At 39.4% G+C, this 14,435-nt stretch overlaps 2 protein-coding genes across 2 annotated transcripts; one reads left to right on the top strand and one right to left on the bottom strand.

Moving 5' to 3' along the window:
* The first annotated feature begins 682 nt into the window (after nt 1-682).
* Nucleotides 683-4,059, top strand: LOC121880137 (hemocyanin C chain-like). The gene is made up of 3 exons (XM_042387197.1): nt 683-776; nt 1,484-3,010; nt 3,206-4,059. The coding sequence occupies exons 1-3, from the start codon at nt 692-694 to the stop codon at nt 3,622-3,624; spliced, it is 2,031 nt and encodes a 676-aa protein (XP_042243131.1). The 5' UTR covers nt 683-691; the 3' UTR covers nt 3,625-4,059.
* A 5,879-nt stretch (nt 4,060-9,938) lies between these two features.
* Nucleotides 9,939-14,435, bottom strand: LOC121880036 (hemocyanin C chain-like). The gene is made up of 3 exons (XM_042387027.1): nt 14,325-14,435; nt 10,683-12,215; nt 9,939-10,501 (listed from the first exon to the last, which is right to left on the bottom strand). Exons 1-3 carry the CDS (start codon nt 14,398-14,400, stop codon nt 10,083-10,085), a joined length of 2,028 nt encoding a protein of 675 aa, XP_042242961.1. The 5' UTR covers nt 14,401-14,435; the 3' UTR covers nt 9,939-10,082.

Raw genomic sequence — 14,435 nt, 5'->3', positions numbered from 1 at the left:
CAGGCACCATACTTGAAGAATAAGCTGTAGAGGACTGTCTGTAATTCCCTGGGGAAAAATTCACAACACGAACACTAGTGCCCAGAAATAAGGAGATGGTGGAACTCCTGCCTGTGTAGAGCGGAAGACACGTCATACCCTTACATTTAATTAACCTTGATTGTTGCTATCATAACTGCAATTAACTCGGCAGTTCAACTTCTCTCTGGTTATGATAGAAATAACGTCGTTGAATTTGGTGTTTTTATAATCGACTGCTGTTTCAATATTTAGTACACATTTGGGTTTCGTTTGTCTACACATTGTTGTTACTTTCTCTGTAGATTGTTCTAATGACAGTTACTGCGATAATAGAAACGTTAGTTAGCTAATAGGTGTCAAGATGTTTATATATATATATATATAAATCAATTCCTCCGTTGATGACTTTTAGGCTAATGCTGTTATCTGTCGGATCCTGGGAGGGATGGGGAGAGGTTCAGGCTTAGCTGAATCTTGGTAGTCTTATAACGCCCAGTAACTATCAAACGGAAAATCTCAAGCAATCTCACGATTTGGCGTTATAGGCCTAAGTGTAAATATCGATTGCCGAGAAGAATATGACCACGTAGGCACCATGAGTGTTACCAACCGAGTGAGAGTCTCTGGGTATAAAGCCTGGCGCGACAGTCAGCAGCTCACCATCATCATCATGAAGGTCCTGGTGTTGTGTGCTCTTGTAGCTGCTGCTGCTGCCGCCTCTCCAAACTGGGGTTTCCAGAACGACGCTCCACCTAGTGAGTACATTATTGACTTGTTATCTTAGTCGTGTACAGTTGGCTCCATTCCTACGTTTACCACTTAACATTGCCAATCTTCTCTCTACCTGAGGTGTGAACCCCGATCTCTGAAGTGTGAATTCGAAGCATTCACTTGTGAGTGGGAGGGAGAGGGGAGGGGTGTGTCGGGGTAGGTGTCTTTCTGTGGGGGGGGGGGGGTGAGGAAGGAAAGTATATAAGTTGGGAGAGATTACAATGCAGAATAACGTCTTGGCAACACCGACGGGGTTTCCTCAGCCGAGTGTAACTGTTTACTGTACAGACTTCTGCGCCCCCCCCCTTCCCCCCAGGATGTCGTGAAAAGTATGGCTAAGTACTGTACATATACCTTTAAATAATTCTCTATTTTAAGTATTAAAATATTAAGTAGTATAATTTTAAAGCCTAGTTATTCAGACAGGCAGAGTGATTGTGTTCGTTTCCTCCTTTTCTTTACCTCTATTCGTCGACCAATTAACATTTAACACATATTCATTCAGGTTTCATAGTAAAAAATACATGAGTAAAAAAACATTAGGTTTTGTGATAAAGCTAAACAAGAACAAATGCATTCTTTCATTATATAATAAACTAAAATATTCCTATGGTCTGTTGAACCTAAGAAATGCAATCAATTCGACACCAAGTTACGCCTCATTTCTTTTATTAATGCATTTTTTTTCCAGGTGTTTCTGCAGCACAAAAACAACACGACGTAAACTATCTGCTCTTTAAGGTATATGAAGTTCTTCGTGATGATAACCTGAAGAATCTTGGGGCCACCTTTGACCCAGAAGCTGATACATCCCACTACTCTGATGGGGGAGATGCTGTCCATAAGCTTCTGGGAGAGTTGAAGGCTGGTAACCTATTGGAGCAGAAGCATTGGTTCTCTCTCTTTAACACAAGACAACGTGAAGAAGCTCTTATGGTTTTCCATGTCCTGGAACACTGCAATGACTGGCAAACCTTCATCAGCAATGCTGCTTATTTCCGAGACCGCGTGAATGAAGGAGAATTTGTCTACGCCATGTACACCTCTATTATCCACTCTCCCCTGGCTGAACACGTTGTGCTCCCTCCACTTTACGAAGTCACCCCACACATGTTTACAAATGGCGAAGTAATCCAGCAAGCCTATCATGCCAAGATGACCCAAACACCTAGTAAATTTAAATCAGAATTCACTGGTAGCAAAAAGAACCGTGAACAACGTGTAGCTTACTTTGGTGAAGACGTTGGCATGAACACACACCACGTTACCTGGCACATGGAATTCCCATTCTGGTGGGACGACTCACATGAGGGCCATCATCTGGAACGTAAGGGTGAAAACTTCTTCTGGGTTCATCACCAACTTACCGTCCGCTTCGATGCCGAGCGTCTGTCCAACTACTTGGATGTCGTGGATGAACTTCATTGGGACAAACCCATCAAAGAAGGTTTTGCTCCTCATTCAACCTACAAGTATGGTGGATACTTCCCTTCTCGACCTGACGACATCTTGTTTGAGGACGTGGACGGTGTTGCCCGTGTTCGTGATATGCTCATTACTGAGAGCCGTATTATCGATGCTATTGCTCATGGGTATGTCACTGCCAGGGATGGTTCCATCATTGACATCAACAATGAACGTGGTGTAGATATTTTGGGTGATGTTATCGAATCGTCTATGTACAGTCCTAACCCTCAGTACTACGGGGCTCTGCACAACATGGCTCACATAATGCTTGGGCGCCAGGGAGATCCACATGGAAAATTTGACTTGCCTCCTGGAGTACTGGAACACTTTGAAACTGCCACTCGTGACCCAACCTTCTTCAGGTTACACAAATACATGGACAACATCTTCAAGGCACATAAGGATAGTCTTACACCCTATACTAAGGAAGAGTTGGAGTTAACTGGTGTATCTATTGAGGACGTCGCTATTGACAGGACACTGGAAACGTTCTTCGAGGATTTTGAATACAGCTTGTTAAATGCTGTGGATGACACAATTGAAATTAATGATGTAGATATTGCTACTATTGTATCACGTTTGAACCACAGGGATTTCGCATACAATATTAACGTCCTTAACAACAATGATGCAGAAGTCTTGGCTACTGTCCGTATTTTTGCTTGGCCACACCGTGACAACAATGGAATCGAATTCTCCTTTAATGAGGGTCGCTGGAACGCTATTGAATTGGACAAGTTCTGGAACAAATGTAAGTTTTGTCATTGTATAATTTTCACGTGTACAGAAACTACATTGTTTTTCCTGTATTAATGAAGACAAAGAATATTCTTTTTTCAATGGATATGACATATAAGTTACTAATTCTTTTAACCAGATCATCTACGCAATACAAAACAAATGATGTAATGCGTTGGTAAAATTTTTATATATTTTTTTTTAACAGTGAACCCTGGTTTGAATCACATCATTCGTCTGTCCACCGAGTCGTCTTTGACTGTTCCTGATGTGCCCAGTTTCCAGTCACTGATGCAGAAGGCTGACGAAGCGCTCTCCTCAGGCAGCGAGCTGGACCTTCATGAGTACGAGAGTGCACTTGGGCTGCCCAGCAGGTTTTTGCTCCCCAAGGGTCAACAGAACGGTATGGAATTTGACCTGGTGGTGGTTGTGACCGATGGCGAGGCTGACGCAGCTGTAGATAATTTACATACAAACACCAAATTCAACCACTACGGCTATGGAGGAGTGTATCCCGACAAACGACCACACGGATACCCCCTGGATCGTCGTGTTGATGATGAACGCATCTTCCACAGCCTTCCTAACTTCAAGAAGACCATCGTCAATGTTTATCACCGGAACTAAAACCTCCGCATACCGTGATAAGAAGTGGTTATGCATATATCTTATAAATAATATTAACTGCAACTCCACTGAGTTATTGTATTGAGTCATTCACATACTTTGTTACGTGGAGGTGAGGGGACAATTGAGGGACACATATTTCATCCCTTATACTTTCTCCAACTGGGGTATATTTGTTGTATTCGGTTGCTTGAATAACTATCAACCTCTTCATTGAATGTCTAATTTCTTATATATCCCGTCATTAATCAACATGGTAATGACATTTTATTGAACATACCGCCACAATTATTCTTAATGAAGTTCTTATAGCTTACACTTCGAGTTCCCAGATCAGTTGGGTTCCCTGTGTCCTGGCAATGAGGCCACTGAAAAGAATTAATCAACTCTTGAATAGTTTGGACTCTCTTAGAAATAAAATATCTACACCTTTTATTATTGTCTGTTAATACAATGACACACAATCTTGAATCTACCCAATATGCACAAGCATCTTGAGGAAATCCAGGTACAGGTATCCATTTTTTTTTGGGTGGAATTGTTTGAAAACCAAGCAATTGAACTGCAATGGATTGAATTAAAAAAAATATTGAGTGGAAAAACTTATAGAAGAAAAAGTGAATGAAATTACATCTCATCGTTTCATAATTGAAATTTTAAAGAAAAAATTAATGAAGAACGTTGGTCAAAAGATCTGGTATTTATAAACAACTTCCCAAAGATGTGATAAAGGATTGAAAACAGACTGAAAAATATTGTCTTAAAAAATAAAGAAATAGGAAATGGTTGAAGTTGAGTATATAAAAGACACTAAAGGGAGGTTAGAGTTCATCGAAATGTGGTGCTGTAGGAGAATGATTAAGATGGTAATACTGATAATATATTAAATTAAGAAGCACGAACAAAAGACTTATCAATGAGAATAAATAAACAGAAAATTGCGGTCGAGGGAAAATAAGGTGAGAAGATAAAATTTTACAGATAATATCGTGTAGAAATGAAAGTAGTAGATCCAATGGGACGTTAGATTGGTGCCACTACATAGGAGCAAAGAATACCGAAAGGACTAATAGAAACATCTTGAAAATATTTAGGGTATAGAGGATCACCGTCATCAACCCGTAGACGCGATGGATTGAATCATTTTCATACTGGGTAAACAGTGACCTTACCATGTTCTGTATTTATCAAACATATACACAAACTATTTACCACACGTTAGGCGCTTCTTAGCCCTCACTTGTCTTCAACGATGTAGCTTTATCTGTACTTTCCACATATTTTTTCCAGGACCATCTCTTATGAGTCTTCAAATCAACCCATTTTTGTACCTAGACTAAACTATCTAAGATAAACAAACTACATTTCCCTTTACTAAGACAGTGTCAAACTTCGTATAAAATTATGTTCTTAAATTTAAACTTCTGCAGGAGGGAGAGTCCTGATTTTTCTTAAAACTTTTCGACAAAATCCACTCACTACCTCCTACCCTCCCTTTCCTGCCCTCCTTCAACACCCTGCTCCCACCCTCCCACTCACTACCTCCTACCCTCTCTTTCCTGCCCTCCTTCAACACCCTGCTCCCACCCTCCCACTCACTACCTCCTACCCTCCCTTTCCTGCCCTCCTTCAACACCCTGCTCCCACCCTCCCACTCACTACCTCCCTACCCTCTCTTTCCTGCCCTCCTTCAACACCCTGCTCCCACCCTCCCACTCACTACCTCCTACCCTCTTTCCTGCCCTCCTTCAACACCCTGCCTCCCACCCTCCCTTTCCTGCCCCTACCCCTACCCTCCCTTTCCTGCCCTCCTTCAACACCCTGCTCCCACCCTCCCACTCACTACCTCCTACCCCTCTTTCCTGCCCTCCTTCAACACCCTGCTCCCACCTCCCCTCACTACCTCCTACCCTCCCTTTCCTGCCCTCCTTCAACACCCTGCTCCCACCCTCCCACTCACTACCTCCTACCCTCCCTTTCCTGCCCTCCTTCAACACCTGCTCCCACCCTCCCACTCACTACCTCCTACCCTCCTTCAACACCCTGCTCCCATCCTCCCACTCACTACCTCCTACCCTCCCTTTCCTGCCCTCCTTCAACACCCTGCTCCCACCCTCCCACTCACTACCTCCTACCCTCCCTTTCCTGCCCTCCTTCAACACCCTGCTCCCCACCTCCCCTCCACCTCCTACCCTCTCTTTCCTGCCCTCCTTCAACACCCTGCTCCCACCCTCCCTCACTACCTCCTACCCTCCCTTTCCTGCCCTCCTTCAACACCCTGCTCCCACCACTCCTACCTCCCTACCCTCCCTTTCCTGCCTCCTTCAACACTCCCACCCCTCCCTACCTCCTACCCTCTCTTTCCTGCCCTCCTTCAACACCCTGCTCCCACCCTCCCACTCACTACCTCCTACCCTCCCTTTCCTGCCCTCCTTCAACACCCTGCTCCCACCCTCCCACTCACTACCTCCTACCCTCTCTTTCCTGCCCTCCTTCAACACCCTGCTCCCACCCTCCCCCTCCCGTGTTCTGCTGTATTCAAATTGGCAATATTCCGGTGAAATTCGAATCAAATTCCCAAGTCGGTTTGAATCCAGATGCTTTATTTGCATTTCAACAATTTATAGATCAGTGCACTCTTCTCAACGACACATATACGAGGGGCCTGCCCACCTTTATCCCTCGCACCAAGACACTCTTCCTACACATATAATTTCTTCTCCACGTACACGTAACTGACAGTGCTCTAAGGTTTGGATGTACTGACACAACTAACCTTTGAAAACAATATTTTTCTCTCTTAAAAAGTTCAAGTCGACACTTATAATGAATATACTGTATACACACACACAGAGAGAGAGAGAGAGAGAGAGAGAGAGAGAGAGAGAGAGAGAGAGAGAGAGAGTGTATGTGAGTGTGTGTGTGTGTGTAACTATAAGGGCCCTGGTATTGTTTTGGAAAACAAAACTATGACTATATATGACAAGGACCAAAGTCAATGACCTTAAATTACTGTCAGCCTTTTTGACATGTTGATGTGGGGAAAGCTTGGAAAATTCACTAATGTCTGAGAAAAGGATCATTGTCTTCACTTGTGTTGATGTCTACTAGTTATTATAAGTTTTTCTATATATTATCTTGACCAAAAATGCATTTTAATGGCCAAATTATAACTGAAAATTACTTCACGTATCTTGCATTAATAGAGATGACAAATGGCTTCCGGCTACAATGACCAGCTATCATTACTTATTTTCAAGTTATATATATATATATATATATATATATATATATATATATATATATATATATATATATATATATATATATATATATATATATATATATATATATATATATATATATATATATATATACATACATATATATATATATTATTTTCAACTTAAGATAATTTCAAGAAACAAATATTGTATAGGAATTAAGACATATATAAAGCAAGGCAGAAAAGATAGGGGAGAGTAGTTTTAAGTTTCAATGACCCACACAAAAAAGTTAATTAATTTTTCTTATAGCAAAAACTAAGGCTATTAGATAGTTTACTAACCCATGAATAAAATCTTCTGATGTTAGGAAAATTATATATTAAAAGTGGCACCAAGAAAATAATTATGTCTGCATCACTACATACAGTATTTGTTGTTTGCTTCTCAAATTGTAATTTCAGTTTACCTGTTTCAATGTTTACTCTACATCTTTACAGTACCAGTATTATATTACCCCTCAGCTCATTGGCGTTTTCAGACCCCTGGCTCCCATTTTTTTCAGTTCACCCCAAATTTTCTGTGTGATTTAACTGAGCATCGACCTACATTTCCAATGCTTCCTTGTAATTCTAGTATCAATTACACTTTCAGTAAGTGTGCAGCGGCCAAGCAAATACTGCGCCCGACTGCTGTCCTAAGGGTCACTGGTTCAATTCCAGGGCACTCCCAGTTCACCAATTTGTTAATTGGTATCTAGCTTTATAGCTGGTGAAGTGAAGGTGGTTAAGTTTCAGTGCTGGCTCCGCTGTCTCCTTGTTTAACGAAGAATTAGTATACTCTCTGTTGTAGGCAAGCTGCCCCAAGCGGGCTGTAAGCCCTATGGGGCGCACTCTTCTCACTTTAAGTACACCGCTATGTAATTTCAGTGAACCCCCCCCCCCTCCCCATTCTCCCGCAGTTTCTGAGTCACCCCTTACCCCTATGTGTATCCAATATTTTCCAGTTACACCATTAAAGTCTTCACTATAAGTGATACAGTACTTGCTCTTAAGATCAACATACATTTACACTGAAGACCTCTTGTATGCGGGTGATGTGTCCTGTATCAACATGGTCTCCAACAGACAGACATGTCCACATTCACCTTCACGATGATGCTCTAACGTTATAAATGGACTGGACTCTAAATTCAAGCAAACTTCCTTAGGCTCCTGGGTGTCCAGTTGTCTATACCAGAGTTACTCCACGCCAATACAGAGAAAATTTGTCCTTTGTATTTTATCTTTTACCTCAAGAACATCAATAATATGTAATGTACAAGACTTAAAGCTCTTGTCCTTTAAGCAGATGAGGATAATTTTCAGATTTCCAAATATAATCAATATTATTCACATATTTCCTCACTGTTAAAACTTAGCAGCAGGAAGCTTCAGTTTATCGTGGTCGGAGCTTTAAACGAAAGGGGTTGAGACTCAGTATATATGGAGTTCCAGGAATGAAGTGAAATGGAGAAAAACTGATAGAACTTTGTGGTCATAGAGGGCTAACAGCAGGGAATATATGGCTTAGAAATAAAGGTTTTGTTAAATATTTATACAGGCGTGATAATGAAATACAAATTTTTTTTACTGTATAATGATAGACATAAGGCGTGTTCATACTAAGAAGAGTTGTGTAAGGCACATTTGTTGTTTGTGAAGACAACAATGAGTGGTATGTTCTGGGCCAAAAGAAATCATGTTATTGAAAGATTATAACTAAAAAACGCCGATGAACTAAAAAAGATTTAATCTGACTGAAAAAAAAAGGGATTCCTCAGAGTAAATGATTACATGTAACTACGAGTCAAGTGGGAAAAGTTGAAGAGCAATTAAAAAACTTAAAACTAAGGAATATGAGAGTCTTGGAACAAACATTGAGGTAAATAAAGGTGGTATTAGAGATTTGTTGTGTTAGTAATTGAGAAGCGGATATGGATGGCAGCTTCCAGAAAGAGTGACAAAAGAAAACAAAATACATGGAAACACAAGACTGAAGAATAAGTATATTAGCAGATGAATGATGGGAGTGAACAGTTGTCTCTTAGTTTTAATAAGAGCAAGAAGTTGTTTTGGAAGGAGTTTGATGTGGTATGAAAACCGAAACAACAATTTAAATAGCCTTTTACAATAAGACTAAAAGTTGACATATTGTTGAAAACGATTAAATTAAAGAGAAATGGGGAACTTTTCTATTTTGGATATAGAGAAACGAAAAATGTGAAGCTAAGTGAAGGAAGAACGGTAAGTGAGGAAAGGTATGACCGGCTGTAGAGGTAAGGTTAGAAATAAAAGGCGGAATGTGTGATGGAAACATGATACAATTTTAAAGTAGTAAGATATAAGTGTTGGAGAGGACAAGGGTATATATGATAGTTTATGCATGTAGAGACCCATGATTAGTTCCCGGTGCAAAGAGAAATTTAATAGGCGTTACTGATAATACTGTTGAGGAATAAGTTTTGTTAAGTATATCCGGGAATGTGAAATATAAAGCCATTGTTGAAAGACTTGTTCCTCTAGCCAAGCATGCGGTTAGCTGGAGAAAAGGAACATTTATTGCCGTTAATGATAGACAAGGCATATGAAACATTGGACATAAAAGCGATGTGGCAAATACAGTAAAGGTTGTTAGTGTGTGACTGGTAAAGTACATTTGGTTCCTGGTGACCGTGGGACTGCATAAAGGAAGTACAGAACCGCCCGTGGAAGGAGGTAAAGGAAGGGAAAGGAAATATGATCAAGAGGAACACACATCTGATTGTTCTGATTTATTCTGAAATTCTTATTTTAAGTTCAGTATGTTAATCTTTCAGCTTAGATTTTCAGTTTTTAAATAGATCAGACATACTTTCGTAGTTTTTTACAAATTATATGGGACTCTGATCTAAATTTCTAATTCCATTCTTGCATTATAAGGTAAAAGTTATACAGACAAGGCTTCTTTGACTCCCAATCCTGATCAAACTCCTCATCATGAAAATACAAGAAACTCAGTAAATTAGATACATCTTCATGAGCTTGTGATGAGTGAGAAAATAACGGAATATTCAGATGTTAAGACTTTAATTATTTGGCATAAAAGACGTCATATTGTAAGAGCATCTCGTACATTTGGTAATCACCTAAAATTTCTCATTGTTCGTTGAATAAAACAATTTAATGATATAACATTACGTTCTGGTAAAGATGGTTAGCTACGGTTAAAGACCTTGACGTTCACTTGTTTGAAGTTGGGAAGGCGAGTGAAGATGCGTTCATCGTCAACACGACGATCCAGTGGGTAACCATGTGGTTGGTTGTCGGGATACACTCCTCGGTAACCATAGTGGTTGAATTTGGTGTTTGTATGTAGGTTTTCTACAGCAGCGTCGGCCTCGCCGTTGGTCAGAATCGCCACCAGGGTAAACTCGAGACCTTTTGAATTACCCTTGGGAAGCAAGAATCTGTTGGGCAGCCCAAGTGCACTCTCAAAGTCGTGAAGGTCGAGCTCGGTGTGGTCGGTGAGAGCATCCTCAGTCCTGTCCATCAAGTATTGGAAACTGGGTACATCATGAACAGTCACTGACGAGTCACGAGATCTGCGGACGATGTGGTTCTCGCGAGGATGAACTGTAGAGTAGAAAAATAAATATATAATTAATTATATAGAATATTACTTAATAGTATCTGGTTTCATTTCTACATGAAGATACGGAATTGCAAATTCTTGTTTTCTATTCTTATACATATTTTCCTGGCGAATTAATCTATATCAACATTTTTGGGGAAACTTAAGAGAGAAGATACTTACGTTTTACCCAGAACTTGTCCATTTCGATGGCATTCCAACGGCCGTCGGTGAATGAAAATTCGACCCCATTGCTATCCTTGACTGGCCATGCGAAGATGCGAACAGTGGCCAGGACATCTTCTTCATGTTCGTTGATTACATCGATGTTGAATGTGAAGTCGTGGTGATTCAAACGAGGAACAATAGTAGAAATTTCTACATCGTCAATCTCAACAGTGTCGTCAACAGCATTAAGGAGACTGTATTCGAAATCTTCAAAGTAAGTTTCCAGGAGCCCACTGGTGGCAAGATTATCAATCTTCACACCAGGGAACTGGAGTTCCTCCTTAGTGTAGGGAGTAAGAGAGTCTTTATGTTCCCTGAAGATATTATCCATATATTTGTGTAGTCTGAAGAAAGCTGGATCACGAGTGGCAGTCTCAAAGTGCTCCAGCACTCCGGGAGGAAGGTCATATTTACCATGAGGATCTCCCTGTCGCCCAAGCATCACGTGGGCTGTATTGTGGAGAGCGCCATAGTACTCGCTGTTAGGACTGTACATGGAAGACTCAATGACATCACCTAGGACATCAATACCATGTTTGTCCCTGATGTCGACAATGGATCCATCTCTAGCAGTGATGAAACCATGAGCAATAGCATCACGAATTCGACCTTCAATAATGACCATATCTCGAACATGTGCAACACCGTCCACATCATCGAAGTCAGTGTTATCGGGGCGAGAAGGGAAGGCGCCACCGTACTTGTAGGATGCATGAGGAGCAAAGCCTTCTTTAATGGTTTTTTTCCAGTGAAGTTCCTCCACAGGAGGCAAGTGGTTGGACAGACGCTCGGCGTCGAAGCGAACGGTAAGTTGGTGATGAACCCAGAAGAAATTTTCACCCTTACGGTCTAGATGATGGCCCTCTACTGAATCTTGCCACCAGAATGGGAATTCCATGTGCCAAGTAACGTGGTGTGTGTTCATGCCAATGTCTTCACCGAAGTAAGCCACGTGTTGCTCTGGGTTCCTTTTGCTTCCTGTAAAGTCTGACCTGAATTTACTGCGTGTTTGGGTCATCTTCGCATGATAGGCTTGTTCGATTACTTCACTGTTTGTGAACAAATGTGGGGTGACTTCATAAAGTGGGGGAAGCACAACATGCTCAGTCAGATGAGAGTGGATGACAGCCGTGTACATGGCGTAAACAAATTCTCCTTCATTCATGTGGTTTCTGAAATAAGCGGCATTGCCGACGAAGGTGTTCCAGTCTGCCGAGTGTTCCAGAACCTCGTAAAGTAAAAGAGCTTCTTCCCTCTGCCGAGTGTTGAAGAGTGAGAACCAGTGTTTCTGCTCCAAAAGCCGGCCATCTTTGAGCTCTTTCATAAGTGCATGAGCTGCGTGTCCATCATCAGTGTAATGAGATGAGGAAGCCTCAGGATCGAATGTTTCACCGAGATGCTTTAAGTGCTCATCACGAAGGACCTCATACACCTTGAACAGAAGAAAGTTGACGTCGTGCTGCTTTTGTGCGACATTCACTTCTGAAACTACAACAGCAACAACAACATATTAATAAAAATAGTCACATTTCCAGGTGCTCATTACACGTTTATTCGACTTCATTGAATTTAATCATCCAGTAAAGAATGTCACAAAGTTATATACAGTATTTCACCGTTCACAGGGTATGGGTAGACGATGTATTATTACAATCTTTTTGTTTATTAAACTCAAACCCTCTGTTAACCTTAGAAATAGAACAGTAAAGTTTTTTCATGGTATATTTATATATAATTGGATTTCGATGGTCGAAAATACTTCATATTATAATCAAGTTAAAATAAGAAAGATTATAATGTGTATCATCCAAATTGGAAATATTCGTGAGCTAACAATTGAAATGGGATTTTTTATGAATATGTATATATATATATATATATATATATATATATATATATATATATATATATATATATATATATATATATATATATATATATATATATATATATATATATATATATATATATATATATATATATATATATATATATATATATATATATATATATATATATATTATATATATATATAATAAAAATAATAATACTATTAATAATAATCGGGCGTGTATAATGCAGACAATGCTTGGCAAAATCTGTTTCCAAATTATATCAAATTAAACTCATTTGACTTTACTGTTGCTGTTTCGGAATAAAGTTATAGTATAGAATTATTATTGTAATGTTTAAGGTAAGTCTATATGAGCGACTCTAGAATATAATTATATAAAGCATGAAACTAAGCTGAAGCACAAGAAAATATTTGAGAGGTTCGGAAGCTGACTATCTGCGTACTATTACATTACAAATGACCTTATATAGCAAAACGAACACACCAGCAGGAATATACTTGGCCGACACTTTAATATGATGACTTAAACCCATATCAATGTGATTAAGTCTCACACTCAAGGGATTAAGTCATCGTGCTCAAGGGATTGTCATCGTACATAAGGATTTAATGTTATATACTAATGTATTCAGAGGAGTGGCATCGTTCTCGAGGGGTTAAGATATCTTAGTGACTATTATACTACACTATATTGTATACAAGGGGCTCATTGTTTACATTTGGAATAGATAAACCAAATGTGTTTTTAGATTTACTTAATAGATATATTGCCGAGTTTTTTAATGCATAAATGTGTTGCTTCCCACACCTTACTTCCACTCATTAACTTACAGGTGGCGTCTCAGTAAATTACAGTTTTAAATAATGAAATAATTTCTTTGTTCGAAACTAAATATATTTACTTTAATAAAGGCAATAAACACATAAAAACAAATAAAAGGCAAAGACTACAAGAATATTGCATCACTGTTATTGCTTTTACTAGAATACGTTTGTAAATATTTCATTATTTGCTTATATCTACGTTACTTAGTTGAGAATAAAATTATTTGCTCATCTCACCTTGTTGAAGCAATATTTTGAGGGTAACTTAAAGTAGTGTGAATAAATGGCAAGTTTTACAATATTACCCAATTAGTTCAATTTTTGCCAGATCAGTAGTGACTTTCATGAAATTCGATGTAATCAATAGAAACCAACTTAGTATGAGTGCTTGCCTAATGCCTCAATAACTACTGTGCAGAAATTAAAAGTTTGAGGGCAATAATTTTTCAGTGTTAATTAATTTTTTAAACTTTAGAGATTAATTTATTACTGATGATCCACTTTCTGACACTGGTTAAGTCCTGAGTCATGATATGATGCTCATTAAAAACTAAGACTTTGATTAGACGAGAGAGATTACTGCTACCTGTAAATAAGGGAACGTTTTGATCATCTGCATCAACATTGACGAATTTTGTATTGCAAACAAATTCTGTAGTCGATGAAATAAGATATTTTCGGTAATTTGCTGTTTCCGTTCATCTGTCCTTATTTTATATTAGAGTTAGGTGTAACGTATTTCATAACAATGCCTTGCGACCAACATTCTACAGTATAATACCAATGTGTGTTTAATCTTCAAGACATTTGCTTATCTTCTCACATTTTCAACTAGCTTCTCACTGTATCTAGAATGGACTGTATTTCTTGTATGTAAACATTATACAGTTAAAACAAGAAATGTATAAGATACTAACCAGGGGGGCTGTCACTCTGGAAACCCGAGCTAGCGGCGGTGACAACCGCCAGAGCACATAACACCAAGACCTTCATGTTGACGATGGTGAACGGTTACATCCAACGTCCAG

The sequence above is a fragment of the Homarus americanus genome, unplaced genomic scaffold (assembly GCF_018991925.1).
Source record: "Homarus americanus isolate GMGI-L3 unplaced genomic scaffold, GMGI_Hamer_2.0 scaffold30108, whole genome shotgun sequence".
Taxonomy (NCBI): Eukaryota; Metazoa; Arthropoda; class Malacostraca; order Decapoda; family Nephropidae; genus Homarus; species Homarus americanus.
Note: the sequence above shows the minus strand (reverse complement) of the source record. Positions and strands in the feature narration are given on the sequence as shown.

What these genes read in the sequence shown, in the direction of transcription:
- LOC121880137 (XM_042387197.1), top strand. Translation starts at nt 692, where the DNA reads ATGAAGGTCCTGGTGTTGTGTGCTCTTGTAGCTGCTGCTGCTGCCGCC. An exon ending in CCAGAACGACGCTCCACCTA is followed by an intron (nt 777 to 1,483) that starts GTGAGTACATTA and finishes TTTTTTTTCCAG; the next exon opens with GTGTTTCTGCAGCACAAAAA. An exon ending in GGACAAGTTCTGGAACAAAT is followed by an intron (nt 3,011 to 3,205) that starts GTAAGTTTTGTC and finishes TTTTTTTAACAG; the next exon opens with TGAACCCTGGTTTGAATCAC.
- LOC121880036 (XM_042387027.1), bottom strand. Translation starts at nt 14,400, where the DNA reads ATGAAGGTCTTGGTGTTATGTGCTCTGGCGGTTGTCACCGCCGCTAGC. An exon ending in CCAGAGTGACAGCCCCCCTG is followed by an intron (nt 12,216 to 14,324) that starts GTTAGTATCTTA and finishes TTGCTGTTGTAG; the next exon opens with TTTCAGAAGTGAATGTCGCA. An exon ending in GGACAAGTTCTGGGTAAAAC is followed by an intron (nt 10,502 to 10,682) that starts GTAAGTATCTTC and finishes TCTACTCTACAG; the next exon opens with TTCATCCTCGCGAGAACCAC.